Source organism: Lissotriton vulgaris, chromosome 6 (genome assembly GCF_964263255.1).
Source record: "Lissotriton vulgaris chromosome 6, aLisVul1.2, whole genome shotgun sequence".
Classification (NCBI taxonomy): domain Eukaryota; kingdom Metazoa; phylum Chordata; class Amphibia; order Caudata; family Salamandridae; genus Lissotriton; species Lissotriton vulgaris.
The window spans coordinates 540,855,777-540,880,987 of record NC_141694.1 but is presented as its reverse complement, the minus strand read 5'-3'; the positions used below and the strand labels follow the sequence as shown (position 1 = coordinate 540,880,987).

The window sequence follows — 25,211 nt, the reverse complement described above, 5'->3', positions numbered from 1 at the left end:
TTCAGAAGCATTTTATGAAAAAATTATGACATTTGGTTTTGATTATTGGAAAAATAACATTGAAACAAAAACAATCTGGGGTACAAAAGATTGGCAGGTACAAGGCCTAGAAGCACTATTTCGAGCCTGCATGATCCCAGAGCAAATAATGTTTTCAAATGAAACAATTCAACAAACAACCTGTCTTGGCCTAGCTAAGATCAAAGACCTTAACAAACCGTCTATTCCAAAGCCAATACCTGATAATGCAATAACAGGTATTGAAATAGACGTATCTAAAATTTTACATCTAAACAGAACACATCCTGATTGGAAAAAGTGGTTAATCTGGCCTACTGACACAAACAACTGGCAAGATAGATTCCTGAATAAAACACAGGGGTTAACAATGACCAGACAAGACCCTAGATACTCCCAGAGACAACATCCAGGGATAGTAATAACATTCAGTGTAGGGAAGCTGTACCTTGAATGGCTAGAATCATCCACACTGGCTGAAATTAAGCAACGCTTGTCTTTACTTAAAGATGGTGCTGATTTGCGCGGTTTCATTCTGGGACCACGCAAACAGCGTCAAAAGCGTTTCATAGCGACCAGTATCTATGCGGTATACAACGAGGCTTGGAAAGTCACACAAATTGAAACAGCTGAAAAAATACGAGAAATTGATTGTATTAATTTGGAAAAATCACTTTCTGTTGTGGACAATGGGTTAATGACTCTGTCCTCCAGAATATATTCACTGGACAGCATTGTATCATCTGCCATTGATATAATAGACAAAGACTTGCTAATGTTACAGCATGGCCAGTCGCAATTGCGTTCTATTGTACAGTTAGGCTGGACGCTGCAAAATCTTCGTTCAGGCTATGTGCCATGGCGTGTAATCAACACAACGTCATTGTTTTCCATCTTTAATCTTACTGATAAACAAATCAGCTTGGCACAGAAAGGAGCAGACTATACAATCCTGAGCATCGAAAAACTTGAGAGATCACCTTTGACAATGTCAGAAAGTCCTGTCATTGAATGGATAATACACGGGATTATCACAATTCCGATAACAACTTTCGGATTTAAAAATTGCCTTGAATACATACCTACTGGCCAGTATGAACGATTGGGTAAAGGATACATTAAGTCAACATGGAAATTACCATATACACACACATGCTATAGTGACAGTAACAAAAATGTATTTCTTAGTGGTGAAAACTGTAAACATTCACTAAGTGGTATACTTTTGTGCCAGGGTATTAATTTACACGGAGCCTGTGAAGGAAATTCTAACAACCTTTCATGCCACCAACATGTCATACCTGCAACGCAGATAGAGCCTTTCTTTATGCAACTCGCAAATGGGAGTTACATTCTAATAACGGATCACAGCTGTTGTGGCCTTTTGCCAGGAAAAGCCTATCTCGTAAGCGTAACATCCATGGTCAAATGCTGTATGCAAGCATTGTTTCCAAATGGCCCTGGAGACACTGAGACTCCGATTTAGCCTCTTTTGAATTTCTCTTCTATACAAATTGATACTTTAAGCAGAATGAAGTCTGTGCTTTTGCAGACAACAGTGCCCATCACGTCATCAAAAGAGACGTATGATCTCCTAGTTGCAAGGACGGCTACGGAGATACATGACCTTTTATCAACAAATTGCCCCGTGCATTTCACAGAAATGCTTAGCCAACTCCTTAACATGTCTAGTGCCATAGGCATCCCAGGCATATTTAAGACAATTTTTACGGGACTGCTAACACCATTCAGAGCAATTCTGGGAATCATTCCTCATTTTGTACATTCAGTCTTTGGCGGCATCCCCCTGATTTTGGGACTTGTAGCAGGGATTTTATTTTTGACCCTCCTGCTCCGATATGGCAAGCCAAAGCTCAGACATGACACCTACAAGGATGGAAGAAACGATCCTAGCAATCCGCTACCGGGACAGAATAACTAGAGTCCTTGGATTGGCCAGGCTGAGAGATCTAAACATGACCTGGTTCCTTTCATTCAGACCGATATGGCAATCCTGCATCTTACCTGTGCTTCGATGTATGCTATGCGGAGATGAGTGCGTGTTGGACATCTGTCTTGCACTTCCATCAGCAGTACCAATGGATATCGATACTTTGCTAAGTCCGATAACGGCTCACGCATTGTGTTGTCCCCAGCGGCTACCAATCCTGATGACGGCATTCGTTGAGACTCCTGTGCTACGACTAGGTGGTGACAGTGGAGCGAAAAATAAAAGCAACATCACCCAGGTACGACCTTCTGTGAGCATTGCTGATCCAGACTTTGATGATAGCAATCATTCTCACACCTGCCAAGTTACAGCACTATCGAACTTGGTCGAACTGTCACCTGATTTTGTAGACCAATTTTTTGAGAGCCTGTCTGATATGATGTTCTCCCCCGAACAGAAATAATAACTTTAGAGAAACATTCCGACACACAGTGTTCCCATGAACTCTGAATTCGGCCTTCAGTTTTGATCAACAAAAACTGCTGAAAAGCGTTGGAACTCTATTCCCCCGTTCAACAACAATTTTTTTGAATTGAACACTTTTTAAAAAATATTTACCTTTTCTGGCACGAAAATTCTTTGCTTAAAGTAGACCTATTCATAGAGAACAGAAGCTTCTATTTTTAGGTTAATCTAGAGACATAATAACTTTACATCAGCCTCTAGCACATTTTATAACAAATGCATTTATATGTGATGAAATTATCTCGCGCTTCTTTTCTGTATTAAGAGATATTTCATGTGTAATTTTTTCGCAAAATTGTTCATTGATTACATACGCTATAATTTTGAATGATTTCTATGCTTAAAAACGTACAGTACCAAAATTACCACGTATTTCAGATACGCCATTTCAAATGCATATATGTATTTTGGGGTGGGTAATGTTACACATGCATCTTTTGCTATATAGTTTTAGTAAATTGATGGACATAAATTTGTGGAGTGGGTGTCGCGTTCTAATCTAGGACCCCGATCAATACTGTGACCTTATGCCCCTATACGGCTATAATCCCTTTGTACCCCTATATTGGCATAACCGATCAAATGCAATATTCAGAAACTCGTCTCTGGCCTCACACGATCAGAGCCACATTTCAGAATCACTTCCTCTGTAGCTTCCTCTGCAGCTCATTAGAGCAAATGACACAGCAGAAGCCACTATCTAAGATTCCTAGATTACACTCCGAGTTCTTCAACAAGATAAAAACTCAGCAACCTGGGAAAGCCCCGCTTGCTATGTTTTGATTAGTAATAGAACTCTAATTAGCACTGAGAGACGATCACTTCCTAGTGACATCTTTATTGACGTCTTATGTCCAAAAACTTACGTCAAACAAGGCACCTTTCAGGTATAAATATTACCAACGTTGCCTTAAGCAAAGGCTGAAGCTGAAGCTATCGCTGCTACGTTGATACTGATGCTATCGCTGCCTTAACGACATCAGCGAGCGATGGTGTGGTGCACATAGGAGCAGAACAGCTGTCCCCTTCAGAGCCCAGCAGATGCAAGCTGCCCGCGGACGCTGCCCCTCCTCCTCTTCCTCGACGCACTGAGAGAGACGCTGTCTTTTCTCCTGCCGAGAAATCCAGCTCCGGCATTTCCAGCCTACTCTTGCGAGTGACTGGGATATCGAGTCCTGGAAGGAGATACAAGACCTCCAACATTCTATTCCAGAGGTATGGTGTTGACTAAACCCTTAGAGAAAATTCTTGAGCAAACCTTGGCAAAACCAACTTAACTTAAACTGCTACTTACTTACTCCCTCCCAAGTATTAGGCTTAGGTCAGGTACACTGGGGTAGGCGTAGTTAGAAGCACCAGTTGAGTACGTTAGCCTAATGTATATATGAATGTATATATGTTTTATTCATTTTAAACCATTGTATGGCTAAGAAACCATATCAATGCTTTTACAGTATTATTTCGCAATCCTCATTTTACTGTACGCACTTTTTATAATAACTAGTCTTGCAATTGTGGCAATTCATTTCTCTTGTACGAGAAGAAAGACTGTTCAATAAATAATAACCTTTTATTGAAAACGCCCGTCTCTCTATTCTCTGCATATTGGTGAAAGTAATCTGCACAAAACTGACTGAGTAAAATAACTGTCTATTGTTTCACACGACTCTAGAGATTGACTCTTATTCTAAGGAGCAAAGTTGTCATGGTTATGCGGTTGTTGGAAAACTGAATCCCTTCTTGTCTGTACCAGGGAAGCTGATCACTTCCTATTCAGTCAAGAAAGTTTCCAGTGACCTCTGAGCTAGTTGGTAACAAACCCAATTAAGTTTAGCATAGTCAGTGGAGACCTGGAAGATCCGCACTTCTACGTCCATACTACTGTTTATGTTATTCCAATGCGCAGGGCCTATTGGGAAAATAGGAACTACACTACAAAGGATTGGCACCACCCTGGAGCAAACAAAGGAATTCTTAGAGTTAAGGATTGACAATGTCACCCTTCTCCATGCTGATCACCGTAAGATCCAACCTGTGGTGGAAACCACACCATAGCGCTCCAAGATATGATCGACAAAGTCTATGCACTGGAAGACCGCATAGAGGATTCGAAAGGACGATCTCGGCGCAACAATGTCCGCGTGGTGGGCCACCCAGAGGGCGAGGAGGGCAGAAATCTGCAGCAGTACGTTGAGACCTGGTTGCGTGACCTCTTGCCCCGGGGGTGCTATCGCCACAGTTTGTGGTTGAGAGGGCGCACAGAGTGCCAGCGCAGAAGCCCAAGCCAGGCGCTCGACCCTGACCGGTCCTTTTCAAGCTCCTTAACTACCGGGAAAGAGATGTCGTACTCCGCGAAACCAGGAAACTAGGCGACCTCACTGTGGGAAATGGTTGGGTGATGTTCTTCCCAGACTACACAGCAGCAGTTCAGAGACGGAGGAGCGCGTACATGGCAGTGACGCGTCAACTGCGGGAGCTGGAGTTGCCTTACTCCCTGTTGTTCCCGTCTCGCCTCAGGGTGTTCTCAAAGGAGGGGACCCGCTTCTTCGATGCCCCTTCGGACGTTTGGGACCGGCAAGAGGAGACAGGGCAGTGGAAAGGACCAAGGCCCTCAGGCCCGGAGGATAGTGGCTGGCAGGAGAGGAGATCGCGAAGGCGCAGACAGAGAGGGGCCCGCCGGGATGCAGGGACGGGCCCAGTTGCACCCAGCCTGGAGAAGATAAGACTGGAGTGCCAGGAAGCTCTGGAGGCGGTGGTGACCCTTGGGACAGCAAACAGTCATGGCCGCATGGAGACTCACGGACGCAGTGACCCAGGAACCAGTGGATCATCATCACCATCCACTGTGTTCTCTGAAGACCTGAGTATGCCAGTGGTGACGCCCCAGACGGCCGACCTGATAATGTGATGGAACGGAGCTGAGTTGTACATCTCCATGACCCACAACCATATGTATATCGCACACTGTTGTTCCCTCTTCCCACCAGCCCCCTCCCTCCCTCCTTATATGTTCGCACACATGCTATTGAAATGTGCTGTGTGCTAGCGGCGCTTTTGCCATTCCATGTAATTCATGTGCACGACTTTGCAATGCCTTGCTGGTCAGGGGATGGGACACGCTGCGCAGGGGTTGTGGTCGCTGGCTTATGTCGCTGTGCCCCACACCCCTCCTGCGAGACTGACCAACCTATGACCCAATACACACCTCTTGCGAGTACGGGAGGCTTGAGACAGGGGCGTAGAGCAGACTCAATGCTGACATAACACACACCCCACTGGAATCCTGATACAGTCCCTGGCATGATCAGGTTGCCTGTAGATGTTATCCTTCACAGGCATACTGTCACCAGTGTCCACCTCATGGGTGCACCAGTTTGTCTGATTTGGAGTCAGTGAAAACATATGTCTATAGGATTGGAGAGCTTGTCTGCAGTCCTGTTGCTGTTGGTCAGGGAGGCTGCCTGCCAAGGCTACACCATCAACTGAACCATCGTCAGGGTTCTGAGAAAGCAGGTCTGGGAGAGGGTCTGGGAGAGGGTCAATCTCCTCCTCCTGTCCCTGCCCATGTCTGCCCTGTCAACATATGGTTTCAGCCTGTTGACATGAAGCACCCTGTGGGGGCTCCTGGGAGTTCCAAGGTCAACCAGATAGGTTACCTCTCCCTTCTGTTCAACAACAGTGTGGGGTCCAGACCATTTGTCTTGGGGTGCTGCTGGGGCCACTGTCTCCAACACCCACACTTTCTGTCCTGGCTGGTAAACAGTCAACACAGCCTTTTGGTCATGCCCGGCTTTTTGAAGTTCCTGGCTAGCCTCAAAGTTTTTGGATGCCTTTTTCATGTACTCAGCCATCCTTTAGCGGAGACCAAGTTCATAGTCCACAATGTATTGTTTAGGCTTTTTGAGAGGTAACTCCCATCCTTCCTTCACCAGACAAAGGGGTCCTCTTACAGGATGCCCAAACAGAAGTTCAAAAGGGCTGTAGTCAACCCCCTTCTGTGGGACCTCTCTGTAAGCAAACAAAAGGCAGGGCAGACGGATGTCCCATCTTCGCCTAAGCTTTTCAGGTAAACCCTTGATCATGCCCTTTGAATGCCTTGATAAATCTTTCAACCAGACCATTGCACTGTGGATGGTAGGGCGTGGTGAACTTGTAGTTCACTTCACATTCTTTCCACATAGCAGTTAGGTACCCAGACATAAAGTTTGCACCTCTGTCTGAGACAACCTCCTTCGGAAAACCCACTCTTGAGAAAACTCCCAGGAGGGCTCTTGCCACAAAAGGAGCTGTTGTGGTCCTTAGGGGAATAGCTTCTGGGTATCTGGTGGCATGATCCACTACCACCAGAATAAACCTGTGCCCAGATGCTGTTTGGGGATCCATTGGTCCAACAATCTCTATCCCAACTCTTTCAAAGGGAACCCCCACCACAGGTAGTGGTTTTAGGGGGGCCTTTGTGGTGCCACCTGATTTGCCACTGGCTTGGCAGGTGACACAGGAGCGACAAAACTCCATGGTATCTTCTGACATGTGGGGCCAGTGAAAGTGAGGGACAAGCCTGTCTCAAGGCTATGGCCTGGCCAAGATGTCCTGCTAAGGGAATATCATGGGCTACTTGTACTTGTATACTTGTATAGGCATTTATATAGCGCACTACTTACCCGTAGGGTCCCAAGGCGCTTCCACCGCTGCGAAACCCTTCCTGGCTTCCCTGAGAGATGGTCCCTTAATGGGTATCTCCAGGGTGAGACCAGGCATCCCCGGCGGTCTGGTGGGGCCGTTAGTGAAGATGAGGCAAGCTAATGCCCAGAGTTGCCGAGTGTGATCGCTGATCAGAGTGGGCACCGAGGCGAGAGAATTATCGAGTCCGCTGACCCTGGTCCAGAAACCTCCCGCGCCGGGAATCGAACCCTGGTCCCGGGCGGTCCTCTGCTCTCGGGTCTGCCGCCTCTAACCAGTGAGCCACACTACTTCACCAAGTGCTAAGGTAAGAAGGAAGCCCCTGAATGCCAAAGGTATGACCAACCTCCTGGAAGCACCAGGCTTGGGGTCCCTAGCCTCTGAATACAGGAGCCCTTCATCCCAATAAGTTCTATGGGTACCTGTAGCATTCCCAGCAACCTCAGCAGCAGCTTGCTGTCTGAGGGGTTCAAGAGAGTCCAATTGCGCCTGCCTCAGGTCTGCCCTTGAAGGTCCCCCTGTCCCAAGAAACTCAATCTGATCAGGCTCAACCTCTTCTAGGACAATTCCTTCTTGGGTCTCACAGTCAGCTTCCTTGGAAGACTGATCCTCATCCTGAGGCAAGAGGAAAGGCACTGCTTTAACCCTACTGCTCTTTCTCTTGGTAGGCAACTGGTCCATAGTTTCAGGATCCAGGGCCTGTTCAGTTTTGCACTTTTTGGCCTGTGACCTGGTCACAGCAAGGACATGTGCTGATATGCCTAACATCTCTGCATGAGTCTTATACTCCACTTCAGACCAGACTGAAGATTCCAGATCATTGCCCAGCAGACATTCTACAGGGAGGTCTGAACTAACAACAACTCTTTTGAGGCCAGTTACCCCTCCCCAGGAGAAATTAACAATTGCCATACTATGGGTGGTAGTGACATTGCTTGCATTGGTCACTAGGTAATTGTCACCTAGTATTATCTGTCCAGGGTCCACAAAGTTAGGCGTCACCATGGTGACACTGGCACATGTTTCCCTGTAGGCCTGAGCCACTTTATTATTAATCAAAGGAGTCTGTCTGTACTTGCCCAGGTTACTGGGGCTCACAATAGAGGACATAGCCATGTCCACATCACAGACAAGAACAGCTTGAGTTGGTATTCTGACTAGGCCAGAATCCATCTCAGTTCACAGGGTTAACCCTACTACACCCTTCTGTTGAGAACCACCACTATTAGCTGTACTAGGGGGAACAGTTGCCTTAGGGGCAATGGTGGCTGGAGCTGCCTCCTTCTTGGTGCTATCACTGGTCCAGTGAGTATTACTCTTCAAAGATTACACCATGGTTTCTGTGGACCTTCTTTCTTTTTGGATTTCCTGAAACCCCCCTCATTAGAAGCTTTTTGGGGACCTTGCGAAGACTTCTGGTCTTTTGCTTTCTCCCCACCCTTTTGGTCTTTCTTCTTCTGATCACCACCTTGGTTCTGTACCTTGTGCTTCACCCTGGTTCTGACCCATTTGTCTGCCGTCTTTCCCAATTCTTGGGGAGAGGTCAGATCAGAGTCAATCAGGTGTTGATGCAATAACTGGTTCTGACAATTATTAAGAATTTGTTCTCTCATAATGAAATTATACAATCCTGTATAGTCTTTGACCTTACTGCGCAGTAACCAGCCTTCCAGAGCCTTAGTGGCACAATCTACAAAGTCAGTCCAGTCCCGAGTCTGTGTCTTCTGGGTGTCTCTGAACACTAACCTATACTGTTCAGTGGTTAAGCCAAACCCATCTATTAGAGCACTCTTCAGGACAGTGTAGTTGCTAGCATCCTCATCACTAACTGTGAGGAGCTTGTCTCTACCTTTTTATGAAAAGGAGAGCCAGAAGATTGCTGCCCACTGACTTTGGGGTACCTGCTGTACTTTGCAGGCCCTCTCCAAAGCAGTTATCCAATTGTGGATATCATCCCCACTCTGGTAGGGAGGGACAATCTTACTTAGGTTACTATGGTCCTTTGACCTTTCCCTATCTCTAGGGATATTGCTGCCACCAGTGGAATCTAGTCCACACAATTTTCTCTCTCTCTTAAGAGCCAGTGTCTCTATCTCAAGGGCAATTTCTTGCCTTCTGATTCTAAGCTTGGATTCCCTCATCCTAGCCTTATGTTCTCTTCTCTCAGGGGAAGTCATTCTCCTGAGAGCTGAGGCATTTGACCCTATTGAGTCATCAGAGTGGTGGTATTCACTGCAGAGTTATCTCCTCCTTCTGTGCTCAGAGGTAAGCCTGCTTGGGGGTCTGGATGGGATTCTCTCCCCTCCAGCCCCATGTAGGCTTAGGTTGACCTGGTTCAGTTCTCCAACGTGGACCTGATCAGCACCCTCTTCATCATCAGCACCCCCTAGATTCTCATATTGGGAATCTTCTGTTGCGGGATGGCCCCCCCTCCACTACCTGTGTGATCTGGGGTTGCTGCCTTTTCTGCATCATACTCCACTAACAGATCTATCAGGTATCCCAGGATTGGAATCTGTCCTTGTCTCAGTCTCCTGTGTGAACATAAACTTATAAGTTCAGTAAAAGTAAATGTGTCATAGTTAACTTCTGCTGGGAGAGACCCGCTAGGTTCTCCTCTTAAGGACATTTTCTAGTGAGGTGTGGTGTGTGCACCTACCTACACTAAGGGCCAGATGTAGGTGGCCATTTACCGGCCGGTAATGGCCGATTTCGGCCGTTACCGACCGGTAAATGGGTTTTTGGGATGTAGGGGGCCAATTTTACCGAATCAGTAAATTTACAGAATCTGTAAATTTACCGATTCGGTAAAATACTGAATCGGTATTTTTACCGATTCGGTAACTTCTAGATGTAGGTGGGACTCTTCTGAGTCCCAAAGGCCTTTCAGATTCGGTATTTTACCACCCAATCCAATTGGGTGGTAAAATACCGAATCCAGGTGTGCATGCACATGTGTGCATGCACACCTATGCCATGTGTCAAAGTCAAAAGATAACTTTATTTCGATTGAATTTACAATCATAAAAAGTGCATTTAAAAACATTACAGCATTATAAAAATTCAATTTGCTCATTGATTACTAAAGAAGGCAGGGCATTTTATGCTTCGAAATGGTAGAAAAAATCATTCAATGCCATGTGACAGACAGACATGCCCTTGGGGCATGTCTGTGTGCCACATGCCAGACATGCCTGTATTTGGGTTGCTAGAGGGTGTCAAAGTGACACCCCCTGCACCCTTGTGGGAATCGGTATTTACCGAATCAGTAAATACAGATTCGGTAATGCCCATTGATTCCTATGGGCTTCAATGCCCATAGGAATCAATGGGCATTACCGAATCGGTATTTACAGAATCGGTAAATACCGAATCTTAACGATTCGGTATTTACCAATTCTGTAATACCTACACCCCCCGTCTATTTTACCACTTCTTAAATACCGAATCGGTACAATTCGGTATTTAAGAAGTGGTAAAATAAAATTACCTACATCTAGGCCTATGTGTTATCTACTATAACCTCTCTAGGAGTTGTAGTCAGGGTGTGCTAGGCCCTTTGATCTACAACAACTAAGTTCAGTAGAACTCAAGTATTATAAGACTTGATTTATATGTACCTCTAGGTACCTTAATGTGATCTTTCAAATGATATCTTATGATTAAATGGTAAAACAACAGCAAGCTCTTATCCCAACCGCTGCACACCAATGTGAGAAGTTAGCCTGGCATATGTTGTTCACTATTCTAGTGGGCACCTTGCACCAGTCTAAACGACCCTTATGATGGTGGTTGTAAAGTCAACCTTATAGATCAGCTATCCTAGTGGTAGCATGGACCAGCAATCTTAGGCTAAAACTTCAGAGAGCATGTGAAGCAAGCTGTTTTACCAATTATAATCCCTTGACTACCAGATGAAAGGACACCACACAAGGTGTATATCAAAATATATATGTATTCATTACTAACACAACCCCTCTGAACTCTTTATGAGGTCAGAGATCGAGATACATCACAAGTTACTCATTAAACATACTTTAAGCGGCACACATACAATTCTGCCCCAGGGGCCTCACAAACCATATGCTAAGTAAGTGGTATAAGAACCACTTCAGGAATAGTGAATAGGCCTAGAGCCTAGGGAATCGCTGGGGCTACACTGGACAACCAAGGGATTGGAAGTAGGACGCCCACGGGAGACGCGTACAGTGTCTAAACACAGTCACAAGTTACCATAGAGTTATAATGGGAACGTGAAAGTTCCAAAGTAGTTGATTAAGGACACTTCCGGATGGACTACGGTAAAACCCTTTTAAACTAGGACCCTTCGAGAGTCAACACCCACGGGAGCACCGGAGTACCTGAGTTACCTCACCCAGGGAAGCCGGGTGCATAGGTGTTCTTTCGTGTCAGGTTTCGTCGCTGTTTGCTATGGAGAGCTGCAAAGAAGTGCTGCAGGCGACCAGGAGAAAAGTGTCCGGGTGGATCCAAGGGTGGATCAAAGATGTGAAGAACCTGAAAGCAGAGGGGACAGAGTTTGGGTTACTAGCCAGTGACCAGGAAGGAACCAGGAAGGAACCAGGGGATGTCGAGTGTTTCAGGTGAAGAAGGTGAAGCTTGTCTCTGCAGCCACGAGGACCAGGAGGCGTCGATGACAACCAGGAGCTGGATTCGGGCTGTCCCACAAAGGATCTAGTTGACTGCGGTGTCGGTATCCAGATTGGACCCAACAAGCCTTGGCAACCGCAATCCGCGCAGGAAGGGAAGATTGGCTTCAGTTCAGACCAGCAAGATCTGGGGAGCTTCTCCTTTTCAGGGAAGCTGGAGCAATCCCGGAGCAACCAGGCAAGTGGTGTAGTTTTAAAGGAAAGTCTTCGAAGGCTAAATAGCCAACGGGCTAGCAACCGGGAAGATGCGTCGAGCTGAAATGCAAGAGCAGGCCCCACGCGGCACTCGTGTAGTGTGGAGGGCTGAGCTTCGGTGCAAATAGCGCTCAGGTGTGGCGCTTCTCAAACCCCAATGCACAACTGCGAGGGTGCCTCGGTAGTTGCACTGTTAGCAAAGAGCAGGTAGTCCAGGATGTCCGGTCCTACGTCTCTCGTGTCCGCCATGGGTCTCAGCTTTGCTGTGGATGTGGATCGGAGTTGGAGAAGTCTGGAAGTCCAGTTCTTGAGTCGCTGATTCTTCGGGTTCTGGCGGGAGCATCGAAAAAGCAAACTGGCAAGTTACTGGTGGTGCCTGTTTGCACAGGGTGGTCACTCCTTGACCACAAGGGAGATGTCTTCAGTCTTCTAGACGGTATAGAACGTCGAAGGTCCAAGAGTTTTGTTTCAGAGTTTCAGTCCAGGATAATCTAATGTCTCTAGACACAGCTCCTATCTTTATACTGATTTTAGGGGCTGGATTACCTACTAGGTCCCTCCTATGGGTGAAACCTGAGAAGGGGGTAGTTACACCCCTTTCCCTTTGTCCAGTTTCACGCCAGAGCGGGGCTGGAGTGCCCCAGCAACTGGTTTGAACCGGGCTATGCATGGAGGACCTTGTGTGCCTCAGGCAGTGTCTGGAAAAGCATCTTTCCATTCAACCCACCCTGACCCAATACACTACAGGTTGTCTGGGGAGGTGCTAGCACCTCCCTCAACAGGAAACCTATTGTCCAGGCCTCCCTTGCTGTAGTTTCGTCCAGCTGCAGGAGGTCAGACTTGTGTCTGTGGCAGCAGCATCCATTTTGTGATGCTGAGGCTCTGTTTAACTTTAACTGGGTAAAGCAGTAACTACATGTCTTCTCCCTCTAGAAGGGTGGAATGCTACCCCCGCCACCAGAACTGGTGGGGGCTAGTATTCCAAAGTGTTTGACACCTTACACATGTTTTGATAAAGCCAAACCTAAGTTAGCATTAACCGCGAGGATTATAATGCACTTAAGAGTATATGGTATGGCTATATCATAGAACAGCTAAAAGGACATGGTTCCGAAAGCTGCAGAAGGGCTAAGCTCATGCTAGAGCACCCTCTCACATAAAACCAAGCACTCTGCCTTCAGGATTGTCAAGGCCTGCCAATAGAGTGACTTTTAGGTATTTATGTGTCTATATATAAGGGTAGATATAGGTATACTATATCTAAGCCAGGGGTGATTACACCACCTTGCACAAGCTGAGTGATCAGCCTGTGGTGTCAGTTTGGATGGCCAGCCAGGGGTGGCACAATACATGCTGCAGCCCCTGGTAGGCCTTGGATGCACCAATGCCCTGGGTACCTATGGTACACTATACAGGTGACCCAATTCCCAATTAGGTATGTACCTAAAGTACATGGTAACAATTTAGAGAGAGAACAGCTGGGCTGTGGGTCTGATTAGCAGGCCCACAGCCACACTAAAGTCGTAAAACCAGAGTATCACAGCAAAAAGTGGGGGTGACCATAGGAAGCAGACCCTACTCTCCTACAGTCATGCCTCCCGTACTACTTTGTCAACGTATCGTTATTTATTCCGGCTTCCTTCTTTGCTATGCTCAATAAGTTACTGCAGGACTTCATCTGGGGCACCTCTAGGCATAGACTGGCGCTGGCGAAGTTGTTCTTGCCAACGGATCGGGTGGGGGTGTTTGGCTGCCCCTTGTTTTGAGCACTACTATCTCACCGCGCAGTTACAATGGGTTGCTCGTTGGCTGGCAGATAGGGGCAGAGATGACACAGCCACTGCAATGCCGCTGTACTCCCTAGAGCGTATCACTAAACTCTTCCACCCTTAGCAAAGGTCAAGCGCCAGGACCCGCTCCTCTTGGAGGTGGCATACAAGTGCTATCGTAGAGGCTTATATCTTACCCGCAGCACGGTCCCTTATGCGCCTGCCATACCATTGGAGGGCTCACCTAGTGGTGATGGGGTGCTCACGTCCTCCATGCTCGCGGAGTGGTGAGAGGCCGACATTCACATGCTCAGTGACTTATACAGGGATGGGGAGCTCACGGCATATGAAACGTTGGTGACTGAGGAAGGGCTCCCTACCGGCTGGTTCTTGATGCACAGATCTCTGATAGCGCAGCTGACGGCCAGATGGAGTGATGTAGCTACGGAACCCCGGCAACATTTAACCATGCAGTACCTCCACGTCATGGGGAGGGGCAGACATCTGGTCAGATGGTTTGCGGCGTCACTACGGGAGCACGTGGCAATTAGTTTGGCCCCTCTAAGCGGCAAGTAGGAGCTGGACCTGGGATGGTTACTAACAGATAAGGAATGGGAAAAGGTGCTTAAAAGCCAGGTCCGAATCCCCAGAAACATGCGATTTCGCAAGATTCAGCTCTTCGTTGTTCATAGGGCTTACCTCACGCCCGAGCTGATTAACCAGTACTTCTGTCGTGCAGATGCTCTCTGCCCCAGGTGTAATTAGCAGGGGGCAAGGATTCATACACATGTTTTGGAGCTGTCCGGGGCAGAGCACCTATTGGCGAACAGTTAGCGAGCTGTTACGGAACTGCACGCATTGAACCATACCCTTTGACTGGCCCGAGTACATCCTACACCACTTCCGGCGATCACCCAAGGATAAGGTGACATCCTTGCTTTCTAGATCTGGGGCTAGTGGTGGAAAAGCGCCTTCTCACAAGGAGGTGGAAGGTGCATGACCCGCTATGTGCACGGACATTGACCTCCTCCTTTGAGGCATGGGCCAGAGCAGAGTGGACCGCCATACACAGAGGAAACTATGGGGCTTAGGAAGGAACCCATAGCGGCACATTGGGAGAAAATGCTTGGTACATTACAACAAACAGGCCGGGAGGGAGGTACAGGCGGAACGGGGAGGGGGATAGAAACCGCGCGTGAGGGCGGGTGCATGCCACAAGCCGTTTTCCTGCCGGGATAGTTCAATATGTTCAACCCCTGCTCCTCTGAGACATAAAGATAGACACACAGATGTACCACATTCTGGCCTTAATAAATTTGAATTATTCAATGACACTATGACGTTCTTCAGAAAAATTTGACTTATGGATTTCTTCTCTAATAGTGAATTTAATACAAGAGAAACCAACAAATCGGGTTTAGCACCTAAGTCAATTTTTACTCCTACTTTACAACAAGTGACTCCAGAAATTCAAATTTTTGAACAGGTAGTCATGAAAAAACTAAGAGCAGCAACGAAATATATACCTAACACTCCTTACAATCTCACAATTGAAGAGTATAGTGCGCTCAAGTCTCTGAAAGAATCCACCTCCATTACTGTGAAGGGATGTGATAAAGGAGGAGGTATTGCTATTCTTGACACCTCCAACTATAGAGCAAAAATAGAAAATATGCTGAATGACAATGCCTTTTACAAACCAATAGCAAAAGATCCTACTGCTAAAACCAAACAAAAAATACAGAAATTGACATCTGCTGCTCTCAACAATGGAGATATATGCCAAAAAGAATATGAATATTTAAATGTATCAAAGCCTAGAATGGCTTGCTTATACGGAACACCAAAGGTCCACAAGAATGAAGTAGATCCACCTTTTCGACCTATTGTAAATACCATAGGAAGCATTACTGAACCTCTGTCAAAGTATCTGGATGCCATCTTAAGACCATACATATACAAAATACCGGGATATGTCAAAGATACTGGCCACATTATTAATTTACTAGAAGGCACAGCATTCAATGAAAAAAGACAATGGCTAGTGACACTAGATGAGGAAAGTTTATATTCTAACATCCCCATTTATGGTGCAATTTTGGCAACAGAATGGTTTATTGATACATATGAAGTTGATTGTAACATGTCCTTCATTTTAGACTGCCTTAAGATTGTTCTGCAGGAGAATGTCTTTGAATTCCATGGAAATTTATATATACAAACCAAAGGAGTTAGTATGGACGCATCTTGCTCCCCTACTATTGCAAATATCTACATGGCACATTTTGAAAATATTCAAATTTTTAATGAAATCTCTCCATTCTTTGAAACAATTCTTCACTGGTCGAGATATATCGACGACGTGATATTCATATGGGATGACAATGAGGATACTCTTAATGAATTTATAGCATGGCTCAATGCGACAGTAACCTCAGATTTACATCGCATTCTAGTAACATCGAGATGTAATTTTTAGATGTAATTATCAAGAATGACCAAGGCCAACTCTATGTGGATTTATTTGTGAAGCCGACTGCTCGCAATACGTTGCTCCACTATAAAAGTTTCCATCCTGCATCACAAAAAAATAGTATCCCGTTTAGCCAATTTTTAAGACTAAGGCGCAATTGCATGAAACTACAAGACTACGATGACCGTGCTATAGTCATGAAAAAGAAATTTGAAGATCGTGGCTACCCGCACAGGCTTGTCCGGGAATCATTTAAAAGAGCACGATTTTTTGATCGTCAGTCTATTCTGCAAGAAAAGGGTAAGAAACAAAATGACAAATTAGTATTTGTCACCAGGCATTCCCTACTGAATGACAAGTTAAGACAGATTATCTATTCCAACTGACATCTCCTGAATGTTAATAAGTCTAAACAAGACCATATACTGAAACCAGTTTTTGCCTATAAAAGGAACAAGAACATAAAAGATCTAGTTGTAAGATCAAGACTGCCAGACAAAGTGAAATCCATACAAAGAAGTATAACCAGCGATAACCCAGTTACAGGTAACTTTAAATGCGGTAACTGCAGGATTTGTCCACAAGCTATTGAAGGTAAAGACCTTATATTTAACAGCATAACAATTTCCAGCAAAACAATGACAAACTGTAAAACACAAAACGTAGTATACTTAATACTATGTCCTAGTCAAAAGGGATATGTAGGTGAAACCTCCAGATCAATTAACAAAAGAATAATAGAACACAAATCTGCAGTACGCACCAAGAAAATAATGCCCCTCTGGTGGCGCATTTCTTGGAATATGGTCACTCTCCAGAAGATGTTAGGTGGTACATTCTTGAAAATATGCAACCAAGAGTAGGACTCTGTCCAGATAAGATACGAAAAAAGAGAGAGGTGTACTGGATTTTTTCCTTGGATACAACCACTACGGGACTCAATCTTGATATTTCATGGGAGCAAGCAATAATCTAAAGATTTTCACACTAGTAATGATACAGTTTCTATTATGTATGCATTAGACAATTCCCTTCACCTATTTAGGCCTTTAATGGTGCAATTCTGGCTATTTTTATCGTTTAAGTGTGACACCAATAGCCCCACTATTGCTATTAAATCACGATCATTAATATTGTAACACTTTTTAATATGCTTTGCTTAATTTAATGTACTGTTTTGTACTGAAATAAGACCGTTGATTATATGCACTGCCATATTAAACATTTGTTTTCACCCACACAATATAATATATACATCTGCTATACAACCAGTCCACCCCATTTTTGTAGTTCGATCACAGAACTACTCTAGTGTGCCAATTGGCCGATAACACCATAGCGCGTTGTATTATCACTGAGGATTACGTCTCGCGACAATCATCATATCTCGTTTCGTTGTAGTTTTATTTCTAAACTACTCATGTGTGCCGATTGGTTTGTGAACTCAAACCATGTCTCGCGATAGCCATTACTTCTCGTTTCCCTGTAGTTTTAACTCTAAACTACTCGTGTAAATCTACTGGCCGGTGAACGTAAACCGCGACGCATGTACGAGCACGCAATAACCCTTGGTCAAGCTAGCCTCTCTCCCCCCTCCTCCTCCTCCCCCCCCCTTTTTCATTAAACACACCTGAGCTGTATATTTTAGAAATACGAGGGGATATATAAATAGCTCACATACGTGACATCTTTTCCCTTGAGCTGGCCACGACGACGGACGTATTTGAGAACCCCATCTACATCATGGCGTTAGTTTACAACAATGTAATCTTCGTTTATCGGTCTATCAATAGCATTACTACGCGTAGAGAGAAGTGAAGTTTTAATAATACTCATACTTTTCTTCTCTCTTTTTGTCTCCATATTTATTTTAATGTTTTAAGGACTGCCAGCGACTCCAGTCCTTGATCTAACTAAACTTAATATCCTATTTACATCACGGCGTCTATGCAGAATAGGTATGGTTCCGTGATTTAGCTATATCTCAACATTGTCATAGTTAAATGGAAGCCAATTTTCTAATAAATTCTATACTTTGGATTTTTCCTTGTCTTTTAGTGTTTCTAATTTTGAAGGTTTGTCAGCGCCGTGTGTTCCTCAATTACCTAATAAGAATTACCTACAATTAAAACAGGTAAAATGTCTCTCCATTTTTAACCTTATCAGAACTAAGATCTGTGAACTTTAGATAATCTAGATGTTACAATTAATATACAATCTGACCGTTCACTAAGAGTGATATATTCGTCTTAACAGTGGCTAAGAACGCTTTCTACCGACAGCCGTCGTCCATCTTATTAAACTGCCAATCTGATTCGCCACAAACATCGTATTATTTCTAGTTGTGGCTACTTACCAACCAGGTAATTATTCGTTCACACCGACTTTATCTATATGCAGATAACCATGCACCCCCTTTTTGGGATCATTATACGTACACTTTTCATCTATTGCAGTTTTTACTTCTCACCTATCTATTTCAACTCGCCTGCTAGTCTCCCAAGAAGTGCAAGAATAAGAATAAATAGCATGGAAACAAGATACATATAATATGTCTCACAACAACATGTCTTCTTATATTAGTTCGGTTTGTAAAGATTATAAGGTTCGATAATAACCTGGTTGAGTGATAACTAGTCTGTATGTCTAGATTAGAATAAGAGGATTGGAGAATAATAAGAATGAAGTTCAAACAATGGACACATTTTGTATAAACATGGTAGTATATGTTACTGTTTATAAAAAAAATCAGAAAAACTGGTAACTTTATATATTTACCCTATGCTAACCCTAAAACTGATATGTAAAACATCTAACCCATCTTAGACCTATCGTGTGAATATGTCTGCTATCTCCAGGCATAGTTCAATTTTTCAATGTGTCTCCCCCAATTTTGTTTAATCAAAAAAGGTATGGAAGTGCTACCTTCAAGTTGAATATCTTACTTTGAATCCAAGCACGAAAATAGAGTGAGACCACATCCTAATGTAAGTAACCATCCTGAAAGTATGGTCCATCTTTTCCCTCCCCCCCCCCCTTCTTATGGTAATACTTTAAAGCCCACAACTATCTAACATGGGTCAATAAGAACATAATCAGACGTGACAACCTCGGTTTAGTATGTTTAGCACACCAACCCTGTTTCTTTCTCTTTCGTTATCCTTTTCCTTTCTGCTAAATTCTTCTTTTTAGAAAGATTAAGCTCTAATGACTATATAGAAAATCCATGGTTTCATGTGATCTTTTCATCATTAAAATGACTCACAGATAGCAGTTGACATTTAAGTAGTAAATCAAAATATAAAGTTGTTTTGTCCTATGGTGAGCATCAGTTGCTATAGCATCTAAATGTTTAGAGCATCGTAAGTCTAAATGAACATTTTATCATATATGAGACTGACTTATGAGATCGAAAGTATGATCCTTAAATGTGCTTATAGCTGCTCCTGTATAATTAACACTGCAAATATTGAAATTACACCGATTATGAGCAATTTTTTGGTTTTAAATATAAGTTAGACCTAAACCCAAGGCTGTTATACTGTATGTATAATTATTGTAGAACTATTAGTCTGTGACACAGTTTATATATGTTTTTCAGTGTTGAATGTAATGTCCTATTGCAAATGACGGACTCCTGAAGAAGGCAAATGCCGAAACGCGCGTAGAGTCTCCATCCACCGCTTTGCTTACTCCACTAGCCCTATTTAAGATCATTGTCATTTGTGTTGTTCAATTCCCCCCTTTTTTCTTTTTGTGGTTTAGTATGTTTTCATATATCTTTTGAAATATAAAATGTATGTGATTGACTTTTTAATGAAATATATGTATTTATATATAAGAAATATTTAACAAAAATGAAGAAAATATCTGAAATAAAATTCAAAAAATCAATTTCACAAACAACATGTTAAGTTTTTTACATGTCACAATACTTAATTAATTAATTGTATTTTCCTTGTTTTTTTTGGCTTATTAATTAAGCTCACTACTGTCTGCTTTACAAAATAGAGTTTATATTATTCCCTACAAGTAGTGAATGCATTAGTAGTAGGGGTCCCCCTTTTTTTCAAAATGGAGACACACAGATGTGACCAGAGTTGAGGAGCGCGCGCAAAGGCGGACGGGGACAGAGGGTCAGGGCTGGGGAAGTGGGAAGGGGGGAGAAAGAAAGAGAGGTGGAGTCTTTGTGTGGTTTCTGCTGCCAAAGTTAATGTTTTCTGTTTATATGTATAACATCTGTTTGCAAGGTCAAGATGAAAGGTCAGTCCTGAACTACACAGACCTTTAAGCGGCCAACACTCTGACTCTTTGAATGGCCTAGGAGTCTGCACCCAGGCAGGCGAGCTATAGTTCAGACTACTGTGGACGACCATCTTTTGTATTATTCAGTACAACGTTGGTATACTTGTATCATAACATGTCATGTGCTAATGTACTTACGAAAATTGTGTATCTGCCATCAAATATCTATGAGTGTAGTTTGTAATGTAAAAGTGACTCTTGAATAACAATAAAACAGATTTGACAAAAAAAAAAAGAGGAGGAGGAAGGGAAAATGTTTGGGGTGATAATTCAGAGAAGGCCATTTTCCAACACAACCCCATCCAGCCTAAAACCAGAGTAGACTAATCAATATCTTAATGGACTTCTCTGCTTTGGGTGACAGAACATGGACAATGTCCCACTGCTGCAAGGGTTCTTGCCACTTCTATGCCTCTCTGAACTCAGTTGTATCCCTCTGTCTATACTCTCTGAGGCCACTAAGCTAATCCATGGAGAATCCTTCTCCTCTGTGGACCCCATCTGTGCATTACCTAGCCTTAATATGCTCACAGATGCATCCCAGTAGGTAGACAGTACCACTATGGCCAATAAAGTGATGTGGCCCATTCCACCCCTTGGGTCTGACTTCTGTCCCCAACCAGAGAAAAACTCTGTCTACAGGGACAGTAATCAACAGAGGTCCTTCAACCCAGGGTCTGTACCATTGGGCTAAAGGGGAGTCAGGGGTGAGTCCTTCCTCCCCTGGCCCATCCTTTTGGGGTTCTTTACCTCCCTTTACTCCTAACACTAGGGGATACTCATTCCCCAGACTGAAAACTGGGGAATAACTATGACCCTTCTCTGGGTCACCTCACCACCGCACCCCACTCTAGGGACACCTGGGTCATATGGTGGAAAAAGACTTGGCCATAGGCTGGAGTAACCCTACACACTTGGCCAGTGTACTGCTCTGGGGAGACTAGCTCTTCCACAACCATGGTCTGGCTATCCCCAGTATCTCTCGAAGCAATGATTAAGACCCCATTCAATCCCAACCAGTGGAAATGCTGACTGACACCCTCGGGGGCCACCAGCTCACTCTCTGAGTCTATCTCCTAGCTGATGGAGCACATGGCATGGTCTTTTACCTGCCCCTGGGGACTACCTTCCTCTAAGGCCAGATTGGCCCCCCAGTAGGGTTTCCATCAGTGGGTGATTTCTTTGGATAGACAGAGTCCCCTTGCTTGAGTCCCATTTTGAGAACAATCAAAGCTATGTGGTTGGAAATGGAGCACCATCAGACACCCCCCTCCAGAACCTCCCTCCCTCTTTTCAGAAGGGTCAAGCAAACCCTTTCCTTCTCCCTTACCCTGGGATCTTTCTGGGTCTCTCTTGTCCTCCCCCTCACCCTATTGGTAGGAAACTAAACCACCCTTCTTGTGGTCCCCCCAGGTACCTTTCTGGACACTCTGGTGTTGACCCAGATGTCCACCTCTGTAGCAAGCTTCCTGGGGCCAGAAAGCTTACTATCAACCAGGTGTTGGTGCAGCTCTGGAAAATAAGTATCAAGCATGTGCTCCTTTAAAAATAAGTAGTATAACCCTGAATAATCATTACCCTGATGCCCCTCACCGAGCCAGTCAGTGCTTTTGCTAGCATAATCTAAGAAATCCACCCGTGTGTGATGAGATCTTGTGGCTGGCCCTGAACAATTGCCAATACATTTCAGGGGTCAGCCCATACTTACTGACCAATATGGCCTTCAGTGCAGTGTATCATGTCTGGAGTGAGAATTGTGTCCCTCCCCACTGTAGGCATGTACCCCCATAAGCTACCAACCCAGGACTCTGGGATCTTGTGCGCTCTCAAAGCTACTTTATAGGCTGCAAACCACATAACTGGGAAATCAAATCCTTGGGTATACAGACTCTTACTTCAGTTGTAGAACCTACAAGTATGCTGACACCATTACTGCTTCTGGACCTCACTTGTAGGGCTCTAATATCCAGTTCTCTGAGACTGAGCTCTTTGGCCAATTTATTTTCCTCAAGAGTTAGTCTCCTCTCCTCTAGAGCTTGTTACTTCTCCAATGTCAAATTTGCAAGCTCCAGCTTTAGCTTCCTTTCCTGCCTCCTGTCTGCCAGCTCCTCTGGGGACTGCCCCATGCTCTGGGGATCACCACTGCTTCCGGAAGTTGTTGGCCCCCTCCACTGGCAGACCTAGATTGATAGCACACTCCAGAATCAACTCATCCTTCTCACCCTCAATTTCCTCCTCCTCAGGGACCTCAGCCCCTGCATCCTGGGCCTCTGCCCAGGCTCCCAACGTCTTCTGAAGCTTCACCTTCCAGGTGAAGCCTTTTGTAGAAACCTGAGACCCCTTGCAAAAATCCTTCAGCAGAGCCACAGTGTAGGACTCTAACTTGGCCAGCTCAAAATCAATTACTGCAGGTGCTGCTTCTCCAGAGAGAGCCATGGTTTTATCAAAAAGCCAATTTAGGGGGAATTGAAAAAGGTTTGAATTGATCTTTATTATAGAGTAGAAGTGAAGACTGAATTACTGTATTGTATTGCTCAAACACAAGTCCTATGCTTGCCGCTGATCAGCAATGTTGGAAATTTGGTTTCTGATTGGCAGAGGTATGCCAATCAGGAACCACAATCCTGGTCAGGGTAAACCAGATACACAATAGAAGATAACCTGTGCTCACCCTTTGGTAGCTTGCCACAGAGTAGTCAGGCTTATCTAAAGAGGCAATGCATAAAGTATTTCTAAAACACACACACACTGTAAACAATGAATCCATCACAAAAAGATTCCACATAGGGTTAGGAAAATGTAGGTGATGAGTAGTGGTTGAGCCTCACAGTCTATTGGCATCATAGCAATGTCCTCGAACAGCAATCATTTGACATTGGAGAGAAGGTGTTGGTTCAGATTAGCGCAAAGGAGACTATGCATTGTTTCTGCTGGGTCAGCAGAGAAAACTCACTTCCAAGGGCCCAGGACTGAGTTGGCACTACTTGGGAGGTTGGGACTCAAAGATAGCAGAGTCCATGTGCTATTGCATGCAGGGTTGTAGGAAGTTGTTGATGTCCCTGAAACTTCAGAACAGGGGGCAAGCCAGCAATCCCTTGGAGTCACTCTGGGTTCAAGTAAGATGGGTCTTGTCCTTTTCCTCCGCAGGACAGAGAGTAGCAGGCAGCAAGGAAGCACAGCAGAGCAGCAGAGCAGCAGAGTAGCAGAGCAGAACGGTTGTCTTTTAAAGCACCAGTCCAGCAGAGTGGCAGTCCTTGTAGCAGAACAGCAGTCTTTCCCCCTGGCAGTGTTCTTCACAGGTCCAGTAGTTTCTGGTTTGGAGGGGTCAGAGACCCAGAACTTATACCCAGTTGTTCCTTCGAAGTGGAGGTGACTTCAAATGAGGGTATTTGAAGTGCACATAGATCCTTTCTTCCTAGCCTTGGCTCCAGACTATCAGTAGGTGGTAATCAGCCCTTTGTGTGGGGACAGGACTCTGCCTATTCAGGTACAAGTGTTAGCTCCTCCCTCCCTTCCTGCCCAGAAAGGACCATTAAAATACAGTTTAGTGCTCAGAAACACCTAACCTTTGTAACTGTGGCTGTCTAGAGCGAAGGCACACTGTGAAGCTGTCACCCAACATATGACATTTATTGGAAACAAGCTGCAGGTACACAGTGCAGTAAGAGCAGAGAAATTCCCACTTCCTAAAAGTAGCATTTCTAAAATAGTAATGTGAAATCTAACATTTTACTAGTAAGAAGATTTATCATGAACATTCCAAAGATATCAAGCATGATACATCTACTACTTCCTAATTAGGAATTACAGCTTAAACATGTGTTAAGGATTTCCCAATGAGAGGAGTAGGCCTCACATTAGTGAAAAACTATTGTAGGTGTCTTTCACTACAGGATATGCTAAATCTGAAAGTATATGCCCTACATTTTACCTACACAACACCCTGCCATATGGGCTACCTAGAGCCTACCTCAGGGGTGACTTATGTGAAATAAAAAGAGAGATTCAGGCCTCACAAAGGGTTTTAAATGATAAGTCAAAGTGGCAGTAAAACTGCCACACCGGCTCTGCAGTGGTTGGACTGAGACACGTTTAAAGGGCTACTTGTGTAGGTTGCACAATCAGTGCTGCATGCCCACTAGTAGCATTTCATTTACAGGCCCTAGGTATTTAGCATACCACTTTACAAGGGACTTAACACTAAATCAAATATGCCAATTGTATATGCACCAATTTTACCATGTTTAGGGGAGAAGCACATTAGCACTGGTCAGCAGTGGTAAAGTGCTCAGAGTCCTGATATATATATATATATATATATATAAAGAAAACGTCTCCTCTCGAAGAAAGAAGCAGGAGCCTCGAAGGGGATTTGCAAGACAACACCCTTCATTCTGTAATGATGGCGAATGCATTTCGGCCGGGTTGGCCTTCGTCAGCGCCTGCAGTGAGTGTGTAGGAAGTCCCAAATGTCCTGCAGAGGAAATACACCCAACCGCACTCTGATAGGTGCAAATTATTGGCTCCGCCCCTCACAGGTGAAGAATTCAGCCGGTCCGAGAAAGTCAGCGGACTTCGTGCCCCAGGATGCACTGGTTGCTCCCAGGTAAGTGTGGCTGAGGGACGTG

The 25,211-nt window shown here is 44.7% G+C and overlaps 1 protein-coding gene across 1 annotated transcript in view; it reads right to left on the bottom strand.

The window, feature by feature from the left end:
* Nucleotides 1-25,211, bottom strand: part of LOC147707531 (dynein axonemal heavy chain 5-like) — a 1,425,553-nt gene that overhangs the window by 1,047,044 nt on the left and 353,298 nt on the right. Inside the window, exon 21 of the mRNA XM_086925656.1 lies at nt 22,806-23,000. Coding sequence (XP_086781782.1) covers nt 22,806-23,000 — 195 coding nt within the window. The remainder of the gene's footprint in view (nt 1-22,805; nt 23,001-25,211) is intronic.